General features: G+C 57.4%; 1 protein-coding gene and 1 long non-coding RNA gene across 9 annotated transcripts in view; one reads left to right on the top strand and one right to left on the bottom strand.

The window, feature by feature from the left end:
* The first annotated feature begins 311 nt into the window (after positions 1-311).
* On the top strand, positions 312-17,793 carry LOC130707636 (uncharacterized). 5 transcript variants are annotated; one of them, XR_009007610.1, is made up of 7 exons: positions 312-537; positions 3,560-3,678; positions 5,665-5,817; positions 7,328-7,514; positions 12,859-12,932; positions 13,886-14,406; positions 14,908-17,793. It is a non-coding gene; the product is annotated as an uncharacterized LOC130707636 (long non-coding RNA). The 5 variants fall into 5 exon arrangements; XR_009007608.1 differs by lacking the exon at positions 5,665-5,817 and having other exon boundaries at positions 13,886-13,970; positions 14,253-14,406; XR_009007606.1 differs by lacking the exon at positions 5,665-5,817.
* Positions 5,810-23,325, bottom strand: part of ARID3B (AT-rich interaction domain 3B) — a 65,912-nt gene continuing 48,396 nt past the window's right edge. For 2 of the 4 annotated variants that reach the window (XM_057543578.1, XM_057543577.1), the window contains exon 9: positions 5,810-6,640. In XM_057543578.1, the coding sequence (XP_057399561.1) occupies positions 6,543-6,640 (98 nt within the window). In that variant the 3' untranslated portion in view covers positions 5,810-6,542. Of the gene's footprint in view, positions 6,641-19,186; positions 21,129-23,325 lie in introns of those variants that run through there. The other 2 variants (XM_057543574.1, XM_057543575.1) reach the window with 1 other exon arrangement.

Consider the following 23,325-nt stretch of genomic DNA (forward strand, 5'->3'; position numbering starts at 1 on the left):
CCTCGCGTGACGCAGCCGTCGCCCTCCCGGGCTCGACCCGGCTCGGCGGCCTGGCCGCTCTAGCCCTCGACTCGAAGGCTATGGAGGACCCGCCTTCTCAGGCCAGGTCGGTGAGGCAGCTGCGGAGCCTGGTTCCGGGAGGGCCGAGAGGAAGTCCCCGGCCGCGGCCCGCCTCCCGCCGTGTCACGTCGCACGTAGGCCCCAAAGACGCGACGGGGGCGTCCCCGGCCCACGGCGCCGGAAGCCAAAAGGTGGAGCCCCAACCCCGCCTGTGCCCGCCTGTCCCTTCCTGCGTGCGGGGAGGAGGGCATTGTTCCGCTGTCGCCCCAGTGAAAACCAGGCGGGCCTTGAGCGCCCGCCTGGCTCCGGGGCCCAGGAGGGCGCTAAAGATCACGGAAGGCTCGGGAAGGCTGTCCCGGCTCCCAGTTATGTGGAAGAAGCAAATGAGACCTTATTCTCTTTGTGTGGAGGTTTTTTTAAGCCGTGGCGGCAAGCCGTAGGTGCACAGCAGTTTCTGAGAAGATACCGGAGAGTCACGTAGGCGGGGCCTCTGGAGGGATGGGGTCTGGAAGAAATGGGGGGGGGTGTCTCCTTTTCCTTGAGCATCCTTGGAGGACGGCACTAAGCGGACCAGCATTGTTTCTCAGTTTATAAACCCCTGCCAAACAAAAGCCCTGAGCCCCGCCGCGGGCCGACCCGGCTGCCATTTCTCCCCGGAGTCATTGGGCGACCCCTTTGCCTGGGCCGCGAGCGTGGGCTCACCAAAGCCCCGCCCACCTACTTGTCCCGCGCATGGTCAGAGCGGAATAACGAGGCCCTGTTTCCAGATGAGAAAACCGAGGTTGGGTCCTTTGGAAGACCTCACTGTTTGTGAGGGCCCCACACTCCCCGCCCCCGGGCTCTAGTTGGCGTCGCTCAACAAAGCGGGCGGGAGCGTCCTCTAACTGCCCCCGCGCCACGCCAGAGACAGAGCATCCCTCCAGGTCCCACCGCTCCCCGGGACAGCACCGCAGGGCCTGGCCGCCAGCCTTCCCTCTCCCCGGCCCCGCCCCCGGCCCCTCCCCAATGAGGCTGGGCACGCCCCTGGCGCGAGTCGTCACCTCGCAGCCACTCAGGCGCTGTCGGAGCGGAGCCGCCCCCTCGGGAGTTAGGGAGGGCTGTCCAGTCTTTAGCCTCTGGCTCCCCCTTAAACTGGGTTCTGACGGCGTGGCTTGAGCGGGTGCTTGGTACCCCCAAAATCTCCGTTAGTTCCACCATCCCTACCGGAAGTAAACAACAGAAGTTAAGTAAAAACGGGATGCTTGCTACACTACTGCAGCCTCAAAACCGGCTCCCGGTCCCCCTCCAACCAAAGGCACCCATTCTCCCCCAGTATAGAAATTTCAGCAGCCGCTTCTAGTGTGCAGTTGATGACCAAGAGCCCGGCTGTCTGCGCCCCTAGATCCCGTCCCTTTAGGCTCCTGCCTCAGGGGTCGGAGCTTCTGAGTTGCCATTCTTTCCTGGGCCCCAAAGCTTGGCCTATGGCCCGCAGCCATACCAGCCGGGTTTCATCTAAGGGTTTCATCCACTCAGACAAGGCGGGAGGACTCTGGTGTCTCCTCCTCCCACCTCTTGGTGTTGCCCGCAGTTTCCATGGCTCCTGGAAGCTGCGATTGCGTCAGCAGCTGAGGGTGGAGGAGCTCAGAGAGGCTCCTGTCCCTAGCCCTGACCTGGGCGCCAGGCTCTGAGGGGGTAAGTCGGGCCCTCTTCCCGCTAGCCCTCCCACCATCTAGAACACAGGAGTCCCCGCCTCCCAGTAAAGAAGCAGAGCTTTCTTTTTCAGAAGTAGGATAGGCGCCATCTCCCAGCTCCCCCTCTAAAATCTTCAGTCCAGCAGCTGTCCTGCCTGAAATTCTGCCTTAGAGCCTCATTCTTTTGTCTCTTTGTTCCTAAAAGAACTCACACCTAGAAGAAAGAGAGGCACTTGGGAAAAGTGAAGTATGGGTAACTCCCCCACCCCCAGTTCACCCCACCCCACCCCCCTCATTCCTCCAGTGCTGGATGGCTGAGACCTTGGCAACTGGTGGCTGGGGAGGTCAGGGGCCTGGACCACCTTCAGAGAAGGTTTGCTCAACATCCTCCGCCCCTCAGGTCCACGCTCTTTCTCTGGGCCTCAACCCATGTGCCCGCCAAGTCTTTTCTGTGCTGGTTGAGGACACCAAGGAGATGCCTCTGCCCTGTGCCTTGCCACCAGCCACCTGAGCCCCGCAGCAACTATGGCCCCCTTGATCTCCCTTTGGCCCCCCTGTGCTCTTGGCTCAGCTAACCTCTCCCCCCAGGCCCAACCTTCTCTGATCCCCTCCTTGTCTTCCTGCCCTTGCTGTCTTCTATCTGCCACATCCATCTTTGCCCTTTCCGGGGCAGTTAATTCACCTTCAGGCCTTAGCCCAAGGGTCACCCTGGAAAGCCTTTCTGGGAGCCCCAAGGAAAGGTCAGACTCCCTTCTCTCTGCTGCCACGGCACTTGGTGGCTGTGCTTCCCTCTGCACTGGCTCCACAAGCTCAACAGCCTGACCTGTACCACTCCCCACTCTGGTAGACCATGAGCACCCCCCGCAAACCAAGCCAGGCAAGCTCAGGGTCTCAGTAAGGGCTAGGGGCTGCCCATAGCGAGCCCCTGCTTCTAAGTGGGAAAGACAGAGAACCCAGCCAGTGTGAAGTTGTGGGTGCTATGCAGGGTGTGGAAGGAGCGGGGCAGGGACTGGTCCTCATGGTCCATTTTGGAGAGGCCTTGTGTGTTGGTGAAATGGAGGGAGACAGCTCAGGAGGGAGCTACAGTAACCTGAGCCTGGAGTCAGGGGAGAGGAGAGAGTCAAGGTGTCTAGAAGGGAGAGGGCCTGGTGGGTGGTGCTACAATCCTGAGCGGGGACGGGTCTGGGAATGTGAGGAATAGGCAGGTCAGTTACGGGTCAGGGCCCCCACCTTACAGCTGAAGCTCTGAAAGCCAGAGAGGTACTGGAGCAGTGACTTGATTTGAGGGCTTCTGACCCCCTACGTCAGAGCTAAAATACAGTGTCTCCCCAGATGTTCCCCAGCCCCGGCCATTTCTAGGCTCCCACACTGGGAAAGAGAGCAGCAGGATGGAGGAATGTGGGCCCAGTTTGCAGTGGACTGACTACCTGCGTGACTCGGGGCAACTGATTTCCCCTCTGAGCTTCAGTCCCCCCACCCCAAACCCGGGAGGATCAAATGAACCCGTGTTTGTTCAGCAAGTAGCTGGGCCATAGCACCCACAGATCATGGAATCTGTTGGAAATGAGAACTGTTTAGCGAGGTTGAGGCTGGTGTTTATTTGAAATCTGAATCACCAGGGAGAATCCTGGGCGAAAGTTTGAAGGGTTCTACCTGGGAAGGGAAGGGCAGAGGTTCCCTGGTCCTTCCTTTGCCTCTAGGTTGAAGGGTTTAAGTGCCCACTCAGCCCCAGGGCCTGTTTCTGCAACTGAGGCAAGGCCTCAGAGGCTGGTGCTCTGGGAGGGCAGGCGTGCCCCAGCTCCAGGGTCTCCCCTCTATCCTGCTGTCAGGACCCACTGAGTCAGAGCCCCACGGACCTGATGCCTGGTGCTGCCTGCTGTTCCTGGCACTCCCATCACCCCTGGCTACTGGACTGTGCTCACTCACTGAGCCCCACTGAAGGATGCAGGTGAGTGTGGGGAGGCTGGGCACGGCAGTCCCTGGGGCCTGGGCCGAACCCTGGCTGCTCTTTCCCTGGCAGGTGCTCTGGCAGGGCCTCTGAGGGAGACTGGGAGCGGTCAGAGAAGAACCTGTGGGTGTGGCTGGCAGAGAGCAGGTGGCAGCGGGCTGAGCTGGCTGGTCGCTTGCGGGCAGCACTGGAGGCCCTGTCTGAGCAAGCACAGGTGCTGCAGAAGTGGGAACGTGAGCTGGGACTCAGCAGGATCCAGTGTGAGTTGCTGGCTCCGAAGCAGAAAGTGAGGCTCTGGTCCTCTCCTCGTGGTCTTCCTTGCTTGTCCACAGCCCCAGGGAGGTCCCCCGAGCTAGCAAGTTCCCCTTACTAGACTGAAAACCCCAGGGCTGATGCCCATATCTGGTGTCATATTCTCAGGAAGAAGGCTTGTCAGGGCCTGGGGCATCCAAAGGAGACAGAGGGAAATTGAGTCCCCAAGAGGGCTACCATGTTGAAAGTGTCATCTCTGTGAATGGCACCCCCTGGAGGTGTGCAGTGCATTGCCTGGTGTGGCTGGGAGCAGTGGATAGAGGCAAAGGAAGGACCAGGGAACCTCTGCCCTTCCCTTCCCAGGTAGAATAAGAGGGAAGGAGGTGGCTGGTTTTAGCTCAGTGGACAGAAGAGTTTCCTCAGAAGCCCAGTCACCCCTGGTGAAGCTTCAGTCCCCAGGGAGGGAGAGAGGGTTATGCACACTGAGGCTTCTAGGGGAGGTACCCAGCATCCCTGCCCCATGTGAGAGTATGGACAGTGCTACCCTGTGATGGCCTAGATACCTAAGCCTTTATGTGACCTGGTGGTCTCAGCGCACAGCTGACCCTCCTAGAGCCACTGGTCCCTACCGGCCAGGGAGGACCCTGCGAACCCAGTTGACATGCCTGCTCACTCTCCAGCATTCCACAACAGCAGCCCCTGTACTCTTTTTTGTTGTTGTTGTTTTAAAATTTATTTATTTATTTTTGGCTGTGTTGGGTCTTCGTTGCTGCACGCGGGGTTTCTCTAGTTGTGGCGAGCGGGGGCTACTCTTCGTTGCGGTGCGCCGGCTTCTCACTGCGGTGGCTTCTCTTGCTGCGGAGCACGGGCTCTAGCCACACGGGCTTCCGTAGTTGTGGCGCACGGGCTTAGTTACTCCACGGCATGTGGGATCTTCCCGGACCAGGGCTCAAACCTGTGTCCCCTGCATTGGCAGGAGGATTCTTAACCACTGCGCCACCAGGGAAGCCCCAGCCCCTGTACTCTTGCTGGAGCTCCAAAGCTATCAGGAGCTGGGCTGGAGAAGGTGATGTGTCTTGCGTCCAGCTGGAGGTGGAGGGTTTCACATCTGGAGCCAGTGGTGGTAACAGCTGTGCAGCTCCTCAGAGCTGCAGGGCACAGTCCCTTGTGTACAAGCCAGGGCACAGGTCCATGCTGGGCCCCCAGCTGGGCTTATCACAGCTGGTGGAGCAGGCAGGGCCTTGTGGAGTGAGCCTGCTTTATCAGGGGCTGCAGATGCTACCCTGCCGGGGGTGGGGGATGTGTGTCGTGAGACTGGGCCAGCCCTCTCCAGGGACTTGTGCTGCCTTCAGCCCTCCCCCCAGCAGGTGGAATGCTCTGTGGCCCGCCTGGAGCAGGAGAGGCTGTGGGGATCTCAGAGACAGAAGGAGTGGAGGAGGCCAGACCAGGACGCAGAAGACAAGTGAGGGTGCTCAGAGATGGGGGAGGGGCAGAGTGGCAGAGGACGGGCAGACAGTCCCTTCTGCCCCCATAATCCTGCTACTTACTGCAGACAGAAGTGGAAAAGGCCCAGCAGTGTTTGGACCAGATGGGCCGACAGTCCCTTGGCCCAGGGCTCAGCCTGGGGCCCCCTGAGGTAGGGATGACCAGAGCCCCCCCTCCAAGTGGGTGCATGGCAGGGCCCTGAACACTGGCCCTCCCACACATTCGGCCCTCCCTATACTTCATTCCCAGGTCTTCATTCTTGGAGCAGTAGCTGGGGAAGGAGGCCAGTGCAGGGGCTTCTGTTCCGCCCAAGAGGGACGCCCCTCTCCCAAACATTTGGGAAGACCCTGCGATCATCCAGCTGACTCCTCTCACGGTTCAGATGGGAAAACAGTCCGGATGGTAGGGAAAAGCTTGTTCAGGGTCATAACAGTGTGGTCTGAAGATTGGGAGGAGCCCCCTAGACTGAATGTACCTGCAGGAGATGCTGGTGCCAGGCCTGCAAGGCCAGGAGCAGAGTTGGGATGGCAACAGGGCACAGGTACTTCAGGACCCAGATGGATTCTCGGTGGGGGTAGCTGAGACCCCTGCACAGGCTCAGGATACAGCCTTCCTGCAGGAACGGCTGCTGATGCTCACCCAGGTGGGTCAAGACAGGGAACTTGTCAGCCCTGCAGGGAACCCAGGGTACCACATGAGCCAGGCTATGCCCACCTGTGCCAGGGAGCAGAGAAGCAGGGGAACCTGGGCCCTGTGCTTGGGGGATTCTGAGGTTGAGTGGCCCTAAGGACACCATGGAGAAGAGAACGACCAGGAGGGACAGCTTGGAGCAGGGCCCCCACACAGCCCAACGCCAGAGAGCACAGTTCACACCTTTGTCCACCAAAACAGCACCCTCTGCTGGTGGGCAGCCAGGGACTGTCCAGCCTTAAATCATTTGGTCCAGAGTTGAAGCCGGGAGTTCTGAGAAGCCTCTGTGGGCCGGGGTGGTCAGAGAAGGGCTCCTGGAAGGGTTGACTCTCAGAGGATGCGGAGGTCAGGAACTTGGGAGGAGGGAGCTGCATGGGTAAAGACCCACGGGCTAGCTCAAGCAGACAGATCCCAGCCAGGGGAGGCTGAGCCATGACTCAGGATGGAGCAGGGTCTTCACAGGTAAATAAGAGACTCAGAAGAGCTGGGCCAGAGCCACCAGCAGCCCGGGGCTTGCTTGGAGCAGCTGCAGCAGCTGCAAGGAGAAAAGACGGTGTTGGAGTGCCACGTGCAGGCCCTGGAGGCAGAGCGTGTCTGGCTGCTTGGGGAGAAGTCGGTGCTGCTAGCAGCGCTGAGGGCAGCCCTGGGCCAGGAGGCCTGGTAAATGGCTGCTCAGGCCCACCCCTCAGTGCTCAAGCTGGGCTGGGGTGGGCGGTCCCGTTCTCACACTGGGTGAGATGGCCTGTGGGCAGGAGGTGGGCCAGCCTCTGTCACAGCCGGTAAAGGAAAGGAGCCCAGAACCCCAATCCCTAAATCACGTGGCCAAGGCCAGACTCCCTTCCCCAGGTATCAACACTCCTGGTTGTCACATTCTGGCTCATTTATGGGAGCATGTGGGAAATATGTCAGCTTCAACAAGTCCTGTCTCCCCTACACATGGCTGAGCCCCTCCTGCTGGCCCAGGGCCAGGCTCAGGGGAGGTGAGATAACCTTAGCTGCTGAGCTCAAGGCAGGATGATTGGGAGTGGAAGTGCTCGGGACAGAGGGTTTTGTGTGTACAGGGAGCCGTGAAGGAGCGGTCTCTGTCCCAGTCCCCATCCCTGCCATCAGGACATAGTGAGGACACCCATGCAACTTGGAAAGGAATCATTGAAAATGTATGAAAACAAGGTGTGGGTGATCTGAGGTCCATGCTGTGCCCAGACCACCCCATTTCTACTAGCACATTCAAGGTCCACGAGGCACCAGTGCCCCTCGGGAAAGAGCAGGAGGAGAAAGACTCACATCCCAGGCTTCATGAGAAGGTGCTGAGCACTGGAAGGCATGCTGGCACCAGGTAGCGGTTGCTCTGAAATTCAGAGGAAGAACTACAGAGACTTCAGAAGCAGAATGAGGCCTGACCTCCCCAGGTTGGTGCATTCTGTCCACCCCTTTCCTCTCCCTCCCCGTTCTCTTCCCCACCGCCCTGTCCTTCCTCCTGCATGCCAATGAATCTCTTCCCCCTTCTTAGGATGTCCCGGCTTTGTCCTCCACTTCTTTCCCTTCTGCCTCTTCCTCATCATGCTCTGTCATTCTCCATTCATTCATTCAGCATGCATTTACAAACCACCCACTACGTGTCTGGCCCTCTTCTGTACACAGTAGAACCAAAGTAGGAGCAGACCACTCCCTGTCCCCAAATGCTTCTGGTATTGGGGGTGGGGAGAATCAAGCAGGCAATTATAATTTAATGTGCCTAATGAGGGGAGAGGCACTATAAAAGCTATGGGCAGGGCGGCAGATAGCAAAGTCCTCCCCAGAGAGGGGGCTTCTGAGCCTTGAAATCTTCGCTGAGGGATGAACAGGCATCTTCAAGGAACAAAAGAAAAAAGGGCATTTCAACAAGAGGGAAGAGCTCATGCAAAGGCCCAGAGAGGAGAGGCATGGAGGCGGGGGTGTTGTGAATAGTCCCTGACCCAAATGAGAAGTGGAGGAGGTGAGGAGTTGCTGTGAAGTGTGGGGGCCACAGCAAGGGCTTGCGGTCCCAGGCCCTGTCCACCCGACTTTACCTCTAGCTCCTCCTGGAGGAGGCCTCCTGCTGGCCAGCACCCTCCCTTAGTCTCCTGGCCAAATGCCTGTGTGCACGGGCAGACAGACAGTTGGACACACACACACACCAAGATATACATCAGACACTCACCCAGAGACACGTGCGCTTGCTCCCAGATGTGCCCACACAGAGACACAGAGAAATAGATACAGACACCGAGGAGATGGCTCAGAGCCACAGGGATGGAGAGTTGTAAGGACCTGGATGGGATCCACGCTGTGCAGCAGGACCCCAACCAGAGGTGATCTGTTGCTATGGCTGGAAGCAGAGGGAGAGGGGTCTCAGCAGCAGTGCTTAGCTGGCCCGGGCCTCATAGAAGGTGGAGTTGGTCTAAACTGGTGAACCTGAAACTGGGGTCCAGAGCTGGGCTCTGAGAGGGCTGTTAGTTCCTCAAGGAAGCAAATTTGCAGTAACAGTCTGCAACTGCACATTTGTACAGAAAAAAATCTCGGTTTTTGTCTGTTTCTCAACCCAGACTCTTGAGGGTCGGAGATTGTCTCCCTGGGGCCTGGAGGGACTCTGTTCTTTACCGGGTGTGCAGTGGGTCATGTCAGCGAGAAGGTAGGGCACTCAGTGACCAAGGGCCAGGCCCTCTGGTCAGATTCAGGCTCCGGGAAGGCAGGAGGTGGTGCCAGGGGAGCCCTATGCAAACACCATGCAGTTGGCCCGTAACCAGTGCAGATGTGAGCCCCAGCTCTAGGGTCTCCCAGCTCCGTGCCCCTCAGGGACTGCCCTGCCCTGTCTCCCTCTTTCCAGTCCCTGGGAGCTCCTCCCAGGACTAGGACTCACCTGTGAGTGAATGGGTGCCCCAGGCCCTGTGCTTGTCCAGGGAAGGTGACCTAGAAGTTGGCCCTGCATCATGGGCAGGGGTCCTGTGTAGAGCAGCCAATGGGCCAAACACAGCAGGGAGAGGGGGCAGCAGCCGGATAGGGTCTGATGCTGCATCAACATCTGGCTGCAGGGGACATGAGGGGCACCCAGGGCCTCCAGCACTCTCCACCTCTAGTCCCATCCCCCACCTCAGGCTCCTTCCACCCTGACCCTCTCTGGGTCTCTACCTCAGTCTGTCTTCCTCTTCAATCCCAGAATTCTGTGGGCTTCACTGTCCCCAAAATAGTGGTTAAGACTGTGGGCTCTGGAGCCTGCCCACTGACTCCACATTATACTAGCTGTGTGCCCTTGGGCAAATTACTCCATTTCTCTGGCCCTCATTTGTAAGAACCAAGAACAGCAACAGCTTTCCTCCCCCAGCAGCTGGCTGTGAGGGTTAAACTGGACAAGCATGTTAGAGGCTCGGTGCTGTGCTGGACACGTGGCACATAGCCATGAGATGTTAGCTGCTACTGTTACACACTTCATGCTGCTGCAGGCCTGGCCGCTTTGAGGCAAAAGTCTCCCTGCTGAATCAGGGTCCCTTTGGGGCCAAAGAGCTGCCATGGGGGTTTGATCTCATTCACCCTCTGTGTTAGCTTGCTAGGGCTGCCATAACCAAGGACCACAAAATGGGGGGCTTAACCAACAGAAACTTAATGTCTCAAAGTTCTGGAGGCTGGAGTCCGAGATCAAGATGTTGGCAGGGTTGGTTCCTTCTGAGGGCTGTGAGAGAGCATCTGTTCCTGCCTCTCCCCCAGCTTCTGGTGGTTGCTGACAGTCTTGGACATTCGCATCACCCCAGTCTCTGCCTTCATATTCACAGAGGACTCTCCCTGTGTGTATGTTTCTGTGTTCAAATTTCCCCTATTTATAAAGATACCAGTTACACTGAATTAGGGCCCACTCTAATGAGCTCATTTTAAATTTACTTCTGTAAAGACCCTGTCTCCAAATAAAGTCCCATTCTGGGGTAGTGGAGGTTAGAATGCAAACATACCTTTTTTTGTGGGGGACACAGTTCAACCCACAACACCCTCCAATTTGCTTCCTGCTACCTTCTTGTTGGGTGGGTTGGGTGTGACTTGGGATCTTGGGGACCCAGCTGTTCTTTGTCTTGTTTTCCCCCTCCCTTAATCCCAGGACCCTGGCACAGCCGCAGAGGGGCTGGAGTGTCCACGGGAGGGGCCGCTCAGTGAGCCCCCAGGCACCTCATCCACATACGGGTGAGGGAGGCTGACTGGGGTCCAGGCTGGAAATCAGGCTCCTCTCTGCAGGCCGGGCCCTGCCCAGACTCAAGAGCCTGTGTGGGGGTGTCTGTGGGCATGAGAGGATGGGGGTGGGGGCTCCCCTCAGATGGGGCTGCAATCTGTCCTTCACTGCCTGGCCCTGGCCAGTGACAGGAGCAAGACGCAGGCTCTGGAGAGGAAAAACAACCAGATGACTGCCAGGATCCAGAGGTGGAAGGTGGGAGGAGCTAGGGGCTGCCTGGGGTGGGGGTAGTTGGGGCCCACCTGGGGTCAGGGCCCCCAGAAGCCCTTCCTGATGACCCCAGAGTCTTCCCCAAGCCTGAAACCAGGGACCTAGTGCAAAAAAGTAAGCAGCCCGGGCTCCGTCACAGGCACTAGCCCCTTCCCCTCATGGTGCCTCAGCTTCCTTGTCTGTATAATGGGTCGCAAACTCCCTGACCTGGCCCCTGTAAGTACCTGGGGGCTCAGGTCCAGGGTGTGGGGCCTCTTGGGCTAAGGCAGCCCTTCTGTCCACAAATGGACGAGGGCCTCTCACTCCAGTCTGAGCTGGATGCCTGGGGGCAGGAGCAGGACTCTGGGTGCAGCTGGCACCGGAACCTGCAGCGTGAGCTACTAGGGGCAAGGGTCGGTGCCCTCGGTTGAGTGTGGCCTGGGCCTGCCCACACACCAGGACAGGGACATGAGAACCTGGACAGTCCAGCCGGCTGAGAAGGAAGGCCAGCCGCCCAGGTGTTCCCGAGTCCTAGGCACCCGCCCTCTTCCCACAGGTGCGGGCCCCGGCAGAGACCCCAGGCAGGCTCTGAGTCTGTGCATGCAAGGTGGGCTCCACCCCATCCCCAGCCCCCTGTGGAGGTCTGGGCCCAGCTTGGCTTCTCTCTGGGGACCAGACTGGCATTTACTGAGTAGGCAACAGCCAAGCCCACTCCCCTCAGCCTCCAGTCCCATAGTCTGCAGGGGAGGCCGCTGTGGAATCCTCCCTGGGCCTCTCAGGCAGCAGGGTTTCCAAGAACACAGAGATGGGGTTGTGGCCAGGTGGCCTTGGACAAACCCTCTGCTGACTCTGGGCTCAGGTCCCCATCTGTGCACTGGGCCTGGTGTCGGCAGGACTCAGGGGTTCCTGACCCTCACTGATACTGTGACCCTATTTAGGTTACCCATTAGGTTGCTGTCCCTGGGTCACACTCCAGATCTTTAGGGCCTGTGTCCCAGTGGAGTGGCCCACTGTCCTTGGTTGGGCTAATGACATTCAGAATGGGATGTGGGCAAGGCCTGCCCCAGGTGCTGCCAGAGCCGAGGCCTGCAGAGAAACCCAAGCAGTGTCCAGGGACCACCACCCCCCCCACCAGTGGCAGAGGGGAAAGCTTGGGAGCAGGCAGGGGCAGAGCCACTGCAGCCCCACTGGGAGGTGAGAGCTGGCCTGGGTTGGTCCTGGCTGCCCTCCCTCAGGGCTGGGGACAGGGCCTCCCAGGCAGAGGATGCAGCTGTGTGGACTGGGCCCTCTAAGACCACACTGGGTCCTTGTGGCCCGGAAACTGAGGCCAAGGCCACCTGGAGAGGTGAAGGTAGGGTGAACTCTGGAGGCGGGGAGGGGAAGGCTTGTTGGAACCAGTGAATCGGGATCAGGATGTCTCCTCCGAGGGCCAAGAGCTGAGCCTAGACCCACTGCAGGCTGGACCCCAGGCTGCCCTGCTTTTGCATGGTCTCGGGGTGGCCCTGGGTGGGGACCAGGCACTCACTCCTTGGCAGGGTGGGCTCACCAGTCAACACAAAGCAAGTGCATCACGGTCAAGGCTCTGTGGGCCTGGCCTGGTGCACAGGGACCCAGTGCAGGGAGAGAGGGGAGGATCTGGAGACAGAGGGGGATTTGGAGACCGGGGCCTGCCCTTAGGAAGCTCTCGGGCTGGAAGGAATTAGTCATACAGGAAGCACTGAGGGAGTTTCACCCATCAATATTTTTGGATTCAGGGAAATTTTTAGTCACCTAAAAATTTGGAGGGGAAGAAAGAGGCCATCTTGCTCCTTCCCCCTAGTGCTGTTCCATCAGCTTCTCCCAGCACCTGATAGTCATCTGTCCCTTCTTTGGGTCAAGGCATAGTCCCAGGCAGGCCCCTGTGAGAATGGAGTGGGGTGATGTCCTTGGGGAAGCACCAGATCGAGATAGGAGCCAACGACCGTCCCCCCACCCCCAGTTCCTGCAGACTTCGCTGCAGGAGGTGGGCTCCGAGCTGACCCAGATGCGGCCTAAGCTCGAGAAAGTCTGGGACGTGCCGAAAGCTCAATCCTCAGAGCTGAAGGCTCAGCAGCTGGTCCTGGAGGGTCCCCAGAACCAGGGGCTCAACTCACCCCCACCTCTGTGCCGCTGCCAGGCCTGCATGCCCAGGGAGGGACCCACAGTCTCCCCTGCCCATTCCTGGTCACACTGTGGCCACTGGCTTTCCCTTCCTCGACTCCCTAGTCAAGTCCCTCCCAAGCCCTCACTGCCCCCTTCCTGACAGGGCTGAAGCCCTTGAATGTGCTCACTGCCTCTCCCCACTCCCCCTCAAGGTGGCAGAGAGCCTTGCTGAGAAGCTGAGGCTGGAGCAGCAGCTGAGGACTCTGGAGCAGGAGCTGGTGGCAAAGTGAGGACCACAGGCGGTGAGGGGCACCCGGATCTGAGGGGCTCACGGGGAGAAACCCCCCTCCCTCACAGAGATGCTCACCAGGCCCCACAGCTCTTCCCCTGCCCCTGAGAATCGGGGGCAGGTGGCAGGGGGCGTTTGGGGACAAGCTGTTAAGTGAGCCCTCTCATCCCCTCGGGGGATACTGATGGGCCTGGGGCCTGATGTATCGCCCTGTCTGCCTTCTCCTCTCTGAAGAGGGGAATCTAGGGGAAGAAGCAGGAGGGAGCGTGGCTAGGTGGGTTCTGGGGGCACAGGGAGTCAGGATGTCTGGGTTCCTGGGCCTGGCGTCAGAGATTGAAGGAGAGTGGCCTTCAGAGCTGAAAAGTCCTGTGCTCGAGTCAGCTTCTCCACCAACCAACTAGGTGAGCATGAGCAAGTCTGCCTTCTCTAAGCCTCAGTTTCCTCATCTGCAAAATGGGGATACTGACAGTACCTACCTCAAAGGACGATGTGAGGATTACATGAGGCAGTGCATGGAGCACAGTGCCTGTTTCCAGTCCCCCTAAGCTTCCTGATACCTGGGGTCCAGTTTGGGTGAGTCAGTATTAAAACCATAAAACCACAGAGATGTGCCCAAGACCAACTGTGTATGGGGCTTCAGTCACAAAGTCTATCCATTGTTCCACCAACTAGGCATTGTTTGCACTTCTTATTAAGTTCAGGAAACAATTTGATATAATGTGCAGCCACCAGTGATAGACAATGTAGCAATGCCCACGACCAGGAGCTTGAATACTGTTAGTTCTTGGATCCTATTTCACTCTTACCAAGGGCCTCATCTTTATGACCCTGCATGGAGGAGCTGGATGGGGTGGGGGATCCTGTCTTTTGCCTCAGCTGCTCTCTGGGGATCCGGGGGGAAGGGAGGTAGATCCGTCAGTGGACCCTCAGGCTGGGAACTGTGTCCACAGGGAACAGGAGCTGGTGCAGCTCCGAGCATCAAGGGCTCCAGCGCCGGGAGGGCAGGCGCCTCCATCCGCCTCTCAACTCCTGAAGGTAGCATTTGGGGATTCTCCAGAGGGACAGGCAGAGTGACCCCTGCCTCCCTGTGGGACCCAGGCCCAGTTTCTCTCTCTGTCTTCGTCTCCCTATCTGCAAGTTGGAGGGGGAAACAGAGGCTCGAAGGGTCCCTCCAGCTTGGACCTTTGCTGGTTCTCCTGGATTCCTCAACTGCCCACCCTTCCCTGGCAGAGGTGGAGCTACCGCATACCTGGTACCTGCCCTGCCTCTGCGCCCTCTGTGGGGGTCAGCCTCTGCCTCTGCCTCATCTGCTTCCAGATCTTAGCCACAGCCCTGGAACCAGAGGAGAGGAGCATCTGAGAAGCAGCCAGGGGCAGTGCCCAGGCTGGGGAAGAAAGGTGGCGTGGAGACTGAGGCCCAGAGCCACGAGGGAACAGATTCACAGCCTCGCTCTGCAGCATAAGAGATTGAGGTCAGCCCCTGGCCCAGCCCCAGGGAGCCGGGCAGTCCTGGCACAGAGGGCCTGGATTGATAGGCCTCAGGAAACCGAGCGGGGACAAAGACTCTTGGGGAGAGGGGAGGCCCCGGTGGCTATGCCTTTAGCCCCCAAGGCCAAAGTCTCTGTCAGGCCTATTGTAGGTGGCTGCAGTAAGAGGCTGTCATTGTCCCCCACCTGCCACGGGGCCTGAAATGCTCATGCCGGCACAAGGTCCCTGACTCTCAGTGGTTGAGGCCACCTGGCTCTTTCCCAGGGGGACCCTGTGGCTCAGAGTAGAGCTGGGCAGGGAGTGGCCAAGTGGGGATGCTGGGGTCCTTGTGGGGCTTGGTTGGCCCACTCATTGCCCCAGTGCCAGCAGAGTGATGGCCACAGGCCAGGCCTGCTTAGGGTTGTCATCCCCCTCAAGGTCATCTGGCCATTTTTCTTTTTCTGAACTTCCCTCCCCACCCTCCTCTGTGCTTCCTTCCCCTACAGAGCTCTGTCAGCTGGGCCACATGCCCCCCAGAACCATCCTCGATGCTGTCACTGAACGCTCCCCCCATCTACTCCCTTAAGTGAAGCAGGGTTTTGCAGAGGGGGACTCTGGCAGGGTGATGGGACAGAACATCTTTGGGATTGTTTCTCCAGCATTGTCCTCCACAAAATGTTCTCTGCCCTCCCTGCCATATACAGGCTACTGTGGGGGCTGCCAAGTTCTCAACTGATTGGTCCAGCACTGGGTGCTGAACCCAACTGAACCAATGGTCTCCTTCCTGGGGTCACTGGACTTAGGACAAAAGAGTAATCTTTCCAGAGCTGAAGACTGGACACATAAAACTGGGGAGCTGTCAACCGCCCTGTTTTTCTCTGCGGAAAAAGTTGTATTTCAGTAAGAGCAAATGGAGCTGATGATTCCCAGAAAGTGAAATTGGGATTGGAGAGATTTTGGTTCAGCCCAGGGGGTCTCATGCATGCAGAAGACATAAACTTGACCTTTGGGATGGTCATCTCACCTTGCTCTGTAGCTCAGGCGTCAGGCTGAGCTGGTCTTCAGGACAGGAGGGGAAGAATACCTTCCACAGGCAGCGCTTCTGGGTTCCAGACCCTTCCTGAGGCCAGCCCCAGGTCCCATTGCCCTTGGGCTCCTCCACACACCCTGGTGTCGGAGAATAAATACCCGTCCTGTCTGCTCATATGGGCCTGAGCGATTTGGGTCCCTTACGAGGGAATGCCTCCAAACCAGATGGCTGCCCCCCTGTCCCAAAGGCCCTCCCGATAGGCGGAGCATTGCCCTCCACCGTCGTATATCAGACCCGGCTCAGGTTTGTTCCCCTGGCACAGAAGGCCACCCCACTACCCCTTTGCCTTCTTGTGTGTCCCTGTGTCCCAGCTGCTGACGGGGTTTGTACTCACTGTCTCCAAGAGCAGCGGGGGCTCCCACTCTTCCCAGTCCTGCTGGTCTGGTCGGTTCCTTCTCCCCTTCCTTCCGGTGGTGATACAAACCTTCTCTTTCAGAAGTCCCAAGCCACCAACTCCCCCTCCTTTCCGGGCAGTAACCGGCACTTCATTTCACAGGGAGGCGGGCGGAGACGCTGTCTGCCCCAGGCCCTTCCCAGCCGCCCCCCACCCCCGCTCGCCCCATTGGCTGCGCGGAGGGCACATGCCCAGCCCTGGCCAATGAGGTGGGGGAAGCTGCGGCTCGTGGCTAGGAAAGCTGGTCCCGGAGATGCTCATGTCCCTCAGGTGACCCCCCTGTTGTGCGAGGCTTGGGGGGTCGGGTGGAGCCAGAGCCGAGACGTGGGATGATCAGACCCCCTCCCCGCGTCCTCTGCTTCCCTCTCGTCACCGCGCTGGGTTACCCCTGACCTAACTGAAAAGAGGCATCTGCGGGAGAAGTTGGACAGCTGCATTAAGAGTCCGTTCCCAGCCCTGCCATTCACTACGTATGTGACCTCGTGCACACTTCTGCTCTTCAGTTTCTTCATCTGTAAAATGAACAAAGTCACTGCCTCACAGGTCTATGGGTGCAGTGTTAAATGAGACACTGAGCACAGAGTGCTTTGCCTCGCTCGTGGTTAGGGCAGATTCTGGACCCCGTAGCCACCGACTGCTCTTCTCACAGCTCTGGGACCTCGTGCTAGTTACTCAACCTCTCCGCGCCTCCAAATTCATAAATGTGTAGAGGAGCAAAAGAGTTAATTCATGCAAAGAACTTAACCACGCCTGGCATACACCAGTGTTCAGTAATTGGTAATTTCACAGCCTTCTTATTACCATCAGTGCCATCCCATGTCCTGGGGCACACGTTCAGAGTTCCTCTGGGGTACAAACCTGGGAGCACAATTGCTGGGCCCCAGGGTATGGGCACGTTCCACTTTACTAGGTACAGCCAAAGTGTTTTCCAGAGTTAGGCTAATTTACACCCCCCCACCCACCCCCGGCAATCTGTGAGAGTTCCCATTGCTCCCCATCCTCGCCAAGGCCTGGTATTTTAAGACTACAGTTTGTGCCAATCTGATGGTGTGGAATGGTTTTTTGTGCAATTCCCTGATTACTAATGAGGACCATTTTATTTCCTCTTCTGCCAGACACCTGTTCATGACTTTGCCCCCTCTCCTCAATCCTTTTTGCTTTTGTTTTGCTTTTAAATAAGCATTTAAAAAAGAAAGAAAGAAATTCTGACTAGTTGTGTGTTACAAGTATCTCCTCCCAGTTTGTCTTTTTATCTATGGTACCTTTTGATGAACTTTTTTCGGAGGGTCTAGTTTGAGGAATTCTTCCTTTTCTTGAGGTCTTAGATATTCTCCTATATTTTTTTCTGTTAATTTAGAGTGGGATGGAATTGCAGTGGCTCAGTGCCTTGTTCTTCTCAGATTCTCCATCTCTATCAGGAGGCTTATTCAGCTGCCACTTCTCCCTCAGCATCCCCTCACATCCACTCCATACTTTTTCTATCTCATATGTCTCTGGACCCTGCTTCTCCTCATCTCTGGGCCGCCTCCTATACCAGGCCCACTGAATCTCCATGTGCCAGCCCCCTGGTGTGTCACAGGAGGTTGTGATGTGTGATCCCAACTATTGCTTAGTAATTAAAGTACTAAAGGGTTGGTTATTTCTTTCAAAAGATTTTAAAGAATCAGTGAGAGGTTCAAGACTGTCCCAGTGTCACCCTCACTTTCTAGCACTTCAAAATGGCAGAGAGAACCCCACCTGTGCCTCAGAGGTTGCAGAGAGGCGAGGTATATGTTGTTATGGATGGAGGAGGGCAATCACAAACCCACCCAGTGCTTTCGTTCTCTGCCCATTTCTTTTGGTTTTGCCAAAACCAGGTTGTGCCCATACAATGCGCATCGTGGCAGAGAAAAAGGCTGAGCAGTCTGGGTATAGGCCTGTTTCAGTGGCAGTGTCCCAGGGTGTCCATGCCTAGAATGTCTCCCAGCTCCAGATCACCCTTCTAGAAAAGCCTCTTTCTAAGCCTATGTCCTCCTTAAAACATGTCAGCAGGGTCCCGATGCTCAGAGGATGGTGCCCAAATTCCTTAGCCTGGGCTCCATCCTGGCCCCAGCCACACTTCTTTCCAGCACACCCCAACCCTAGGCACTGCCCACAGTTCCCCAATGGCAGGTCCTTTGATGCCACCGAGCTTCCACATGTATTACTTCCTCTGCTCTTCCTCACGTCTCCAGTTGGCCACCTCATTCTTCTAGCTGAAATGTCCGCTGCTGGGAAGCCTTCCAGAGATTCCCTAGTGAGCTGCTCCAGCATTTATCTACCCCACTGGTCCCAGTCATGCTGTATTCTAAAGACTCGGTTTTTGTCTAGAGTCGTGTGTGCCTCCCAGACAAGAGTGTGAGCTCTGTGAGCGTGGGGACTGTACTTATTCAGCAGGAGCTCAAAGAGGGCTTGCTCATGGAGGAGACCCCTGGCTCTGTGCCTGCTGGGACCCTCGCGTGACACTAGGGGAGTCAGTTTTGGTGATCATGCAATATCAGCGGTGCCCGGCTAATACAGAAGACAGGCTGAGAGTAAGCGCTTTGGGAAAACGATGGGTGAGCAGCGAAGAAGAGAAGGGTTAGGAAAAATTAAGGGATCAGAGGAGTAGTTCACTTAGCCCCTTTTATTCTGAAGGTCCTCGCCTCTTCCCTAGTACTGTCAAATGAAAGAGTCTCTGAAAGCGCCCACGAGACCTGCTTGTGTGAAGAGGTAGAGGTTTATTGAAATATAAACATTCGAGAACATGTAAGGTAGAAAATGACCACAACATATACAGACACTTGCTGCAAGAGGACTTCTGAGGTATTTATCCACTGCCTAGGCTACCCATGTGCTATCACATTTTTTCCTGGTTAAATACAAGTAAGATGGGGAAGGGGAGGGGACGGAGCGGCCCTGGCCAATGGCTGCCATGTGACCTCAGGGCTGCACCGTCAGGAGAGCTCCTCTTGGCCCAGGGCCCCATTCTGGGGGCACCTGCTGGCGCTCCCACCCTTGGGCTTTCAGGCTGAGACCCTGCTGTTGCCCCTGAGGGCAGCGAGGGCCTGCTGAGAGGGCAAGCTGGGCAAGCTGCCTGAGGAAAGGGAGAGGATCCAACAACCAGGAAGACACAGTGCACCACCCCTGTGTCCTCCAGGTGGGAAGAGTCCATCCTTTGTGACCAAAGCCCTGAGAAAGACACACTGGCCAAGTGTCTGCGATGCCTTCAAGTGGGCCCAGCGCCAGCCAACCGGGCTCCTCCCTGACACAGACCTCAGAGGCCCTTCTCTGCCAGGCCCTGCGCCGGCCTGGTGAGGCCAGGAGAGGGTCAGCCCCCAGTGGATGGGGCTGTGTGTGTGAGTATGTGTGAGTGTGAGACAGTGTGGAGGGCTAGGGAAGGGAGAGAAGATGCAGTCAGTGCAGCTGCAGCTCACTGGGCTGAGGTATGCGTTTTGTGCTCAAGCGTATGATTTCCCTTTCCTTTCCTAGATGGACTGAGCGTTAGTTGTGCGTGGGCTTGTGCCACCATGGTCTCCCAGCGCCACAGCGCGACGATATCACAGCGGGTGGGGTTCCACTGAACACTGCAGGGCTTACTCGATTGAGAGGTGAGCCTTGTGTGAGAATCACCTCTTTTTTATGACACAGGAACAGCCCAGTCCACCCCAGGGTCCAAGAGGAGAGACAGAGCTCTTTCAGCATCTCCTCACCCTCTGGGGCAGCTCGACTTCTCCAAGGCCCATGGCCTCCACAGCCCGCTCCTGCCCTGAGGTGGGAATGTTGAGTGAAGGGAAGATGGCCTGCCCCCACCCTGGCGAGCTGGGCGCTGGGGTTTGGGACTGCCCTGCTCTGGTGGGAAATGGGTCAAGGGCCATCTTGAGAACCGGTGTGGTTTCACGATCCAACCTGCGTGAGAGCGGGCCTCTCCGTTCCACCTCCTCCTGCCACTGTGATCCCTGAGTCATCTCTCCTGCTGCCTCGCTCGCACCCTCACTGGGGTCTTAGGGAAGGGCCGGAGGGGCTGGGGTACCAAATCATTTGCTCGGCTTTGGGGGTGATCTGCTTTCATTTCTTTGGTGCTACAATAACAACAATAAAAATTTTAAAGTAAAAAAAAACACAAAAGTCAGCAAACACATATAAAAAAGATTTCAGAGATGCAAATACTTCCTGAAGAATCAAACATCAACAGTTACAAATCTGAGGTATTTCAATGAACCTGACATTGGCAGGTTTGGGCCCCACGAGAAGAAGAGGGGCCCAAGGGACAAGTGGGCTGTTTCCTGGGAGAGCTGGCCAACAGGGATGAGTGGGGGTGTGAGGTCTGGGAGGGTCAGAAAAGGGTCAGTGGAGCGGGTGCCAGGGCCTGCCTGGGCAGCCCCTGAGGCTCTGCCTCTCCCTCAGCAGATGCCCAGCAGGCCCTGGGTCCTGAGGAACTGCCCTCATGATCCCTGTCTTGGGGACCATTAAAAGGGGGATACGGGGCCCTGAGGACTGCTTCAAGACTTGAATTTGAGAGACCCACACCCCAAGAACCAAACATGGGAGGCAAGGTGGGCTGGGAGGACCCCATGCCATGCTCAGCAAAGAAGGGCCACAAAGACATGCTCTTGGCTCCTAGCAGCCCCACACTGGAGTCAAAGATTGGGGGACTGAGCAGGGGAAGAGACCAGTGACCCTGGGGTCATGGCAGAAGGCAGGGGAAGGGAAATAAATTAAAGGGGAAGGGATGTGGAGGGCCTCCAGCCCTGTGTCAGCTTACAGATTGTCAATACATTGTGCCCGGGATGGGAGGTGGCCTGGGAGCCCTGGAGGAAGCTGGACGCCCACAGACCCCACCCAGTTCTCCAGGACAATCCCTGATTGGACAACGCTGCCCTGTCAGGCCCCTCCAGCCTCTCCTTGCCTCTAGAGTACAGCAGGACCTGGTGGAGCCTGGACAGACGGACAGGTCCAAACTCTCAACATCTGGCCAAATGGTGCTTGATGTGGGCTCCATGAGATGAGGTAAATTCTGTGCATCAACTTCCTCCACTCTCGATGGGAGGGTGGAGGGAGTTGGGAGCTGGGTCCTGCCCCTCAGAGGGACCAGCTGGTGGAGGGCTCTGCACTGGGGGTGCCCCGGGACGAGGTAGGACTTGGCGAGCAGTGAGAACTGCTGCTGCTGCTGGCGCTGCTGCCGATGCTCTGGGGAGCGGATCCTGCGATGAGGTGGACCACAGGTTTCTGGGCAAACAGCACACCTGAGTGAGTGGGGGCGGGGAGAAGGAAGTGTGAGCACATGGGCAGAGGACGGACAGGTTCAGGGGTTCAGTTCATTCCACTGTATCTACTGCCGCCTAACTCCGGGCGAAGAGGCTCCATGCTGGACACTGCGCTAGGTGACGACACCGCCCCGCCTGCAGGTGCTTACAGGCTGGTGAGGCGGACAGAGTCATTTTGCTGAAATGTCACAAAGGCTCTAAGTGAAGTGTACCCGGTGTGTTGTGGGGAAAAAAGGCGGCTTTGGAGGGCAGGGGTAAGTGGGTAAGGAGAAGCTCTGGCGGGAGAGCATGCCTGGACTTTTTAGAGAAAGTGGCCACATGACAAGGAGGAGACGGTGTGGCAGGCAGAGGAAATCTGAGAGAACAAAGAACAGAGAGAGGCGGCGAACGTGCTGGAGGCTGGTGCAGCAATGCGGTAGGCCTGGGGGGGAGCTGAAGGCAGGCATGCGGCACAGGAGGCTGGAGAGGTGGGAGGGCGAGGAAATGGAGGCCTGCGTGTCTCTAGGCTGCCGGGGTCTTACCCTGTGGGGCTTGTGAAGCCCCTGCAAGTTTTAAGAAGGGGAAGAAGGGGACGGACATCATGAGGTGGGCATTTCAGAGCTCTCTGTGGGGCTGGGAGGATGTGGGTGGATGGAAGCCTGCAAGTAAGCTACTCTAACAGGGGAGAAGAGAGGTCTGAACCAGGGCCATGCAGCGGGGACGCAGCAGAGCAGCGGCGTCTGCTGAGCTCTGGGGGGCGATGGGCCTGAGGGGCTCTCAGGAATGACTTCCAGGCTCCGGGCCTGGGTGACTGTACAGCCACTGAGAAAGGACACAGGTGGGACAGGATTGAGGCAGGTGAGGTTTGGGGAGCCTTCAACTCTCTTCTGACTGCTCCCCATGCTGAGGGGGAGGAGGCATATCCTCCTCTCTCCTGAGAGAGGATGAGAGGAGATGCAGAGCCAGGCACTGATCTCCCCCTTCCCTGCTTTCTGCACAGACCCACTCCCAACCCCCAAACCTCCTCGACCACACGGCACCACCAGAAGGCAAAGGGCATCCAGGCCCTACCCGCCGGCTCGCCCAGTCTCCTTGAGGGGTCTGTGTTAGGCAGAGACCTTTGAATGTGGCGTGGTCTCTGAAGCACTGACTCTGTGGTGATTGGCTAGGCAACTTGGCATCCCTGCTTCTCTGCAGGCTGCTTCCAGGAACTCTGCCCCTTCCCTGGCCCCAAGCGTGATGCCCCCAGCAGGTGGCCCGGCAGAGATCCAGAGCGGCCTTGGCCCCAGTCCCCAGAGTAGGAGCACTCAAAGCATGCCCTGTGGAAATGCCCCTGGTTTCGATAGAAGGTGCAGCTCTAACCCCCCTCCACTGGGCACCTCCCCATGCCCTCTCTAAAACAGGTGGTTGATGCCCAGGCTCCCAGCAGGAGGCCACTGGCCAGTGTGCCCATGCTCTGGGGCCCCCACTCATCAAGCTGTGCTTAACAAGAGTCAGCTGGAGGGGCTTACCTGGTGGCACAGTGGTCAAGAATCCGCCTGCCAATGCAGGGGACACAGGTTCAATCCCTACTCTGGGAAGATCCCACATGCCGTGGAGCAACTAAGCCCACGCACCACAACTACTGAAGCCCGTATGCTGCAACTACTGAAGCCCACGCGCTGCAACTACTGAAGCCCGCGGGCCTAGAGCCCGTGCTCCGCAACAAGAGAAGCCACCACAATGAGTAGCCCGCACACCGCAACGAAGAGTAGCCCCCGCTCGCCGCAACTAGAGAAAGCCCATGCGCAGCAACACAGACCCAATGCAGCCAAAAAAAAAACCAGTCAGCTGGCTTTATCCCCAAACTCATCCCTACACCAACAAAATGGGAGTGGGAAACGGATTGCTGTTTCTATGAAAACTAAGTTGAACACCTTGGAAAGTCTTCGTAAAGGTGGTAAACCAACCAACCAACAAAAAACTGTTGCCAAATTAGATTTAGGGAGAGACAATTGTAAAAGACTGGGGGGAAAATCATGAAAATATAGGCTGATTCTGCTGCACTCAGATTCCTTTGCCTGTGTCAGTTCTTGGACCATGACAGATGATGTTTAGGAAGAGAAGAGCTGAACCAGTCAAAGAAAGGAGACCCATGCATTGAAAGACTGTAATGGTGGACACTGATTTAACTTATCATACAATGTTAAAGGTGTGG

This window comes from Balaenoptera acutorostrata, chromosome 3, assembly GCF_949987535.1.
Source record: "Balaenoptera acutorostrata chromosome 3, mBalAcu1.1, whole genome shotgun sequence".
In the NCBI taxonomy this organism is placed as follows: Eukaryota; Metazoa; Chordata; class Mammalia; order Artiodactyla; family Balaenopteridae; genus Balaenoptera; species Balaenoptera acutorostrata.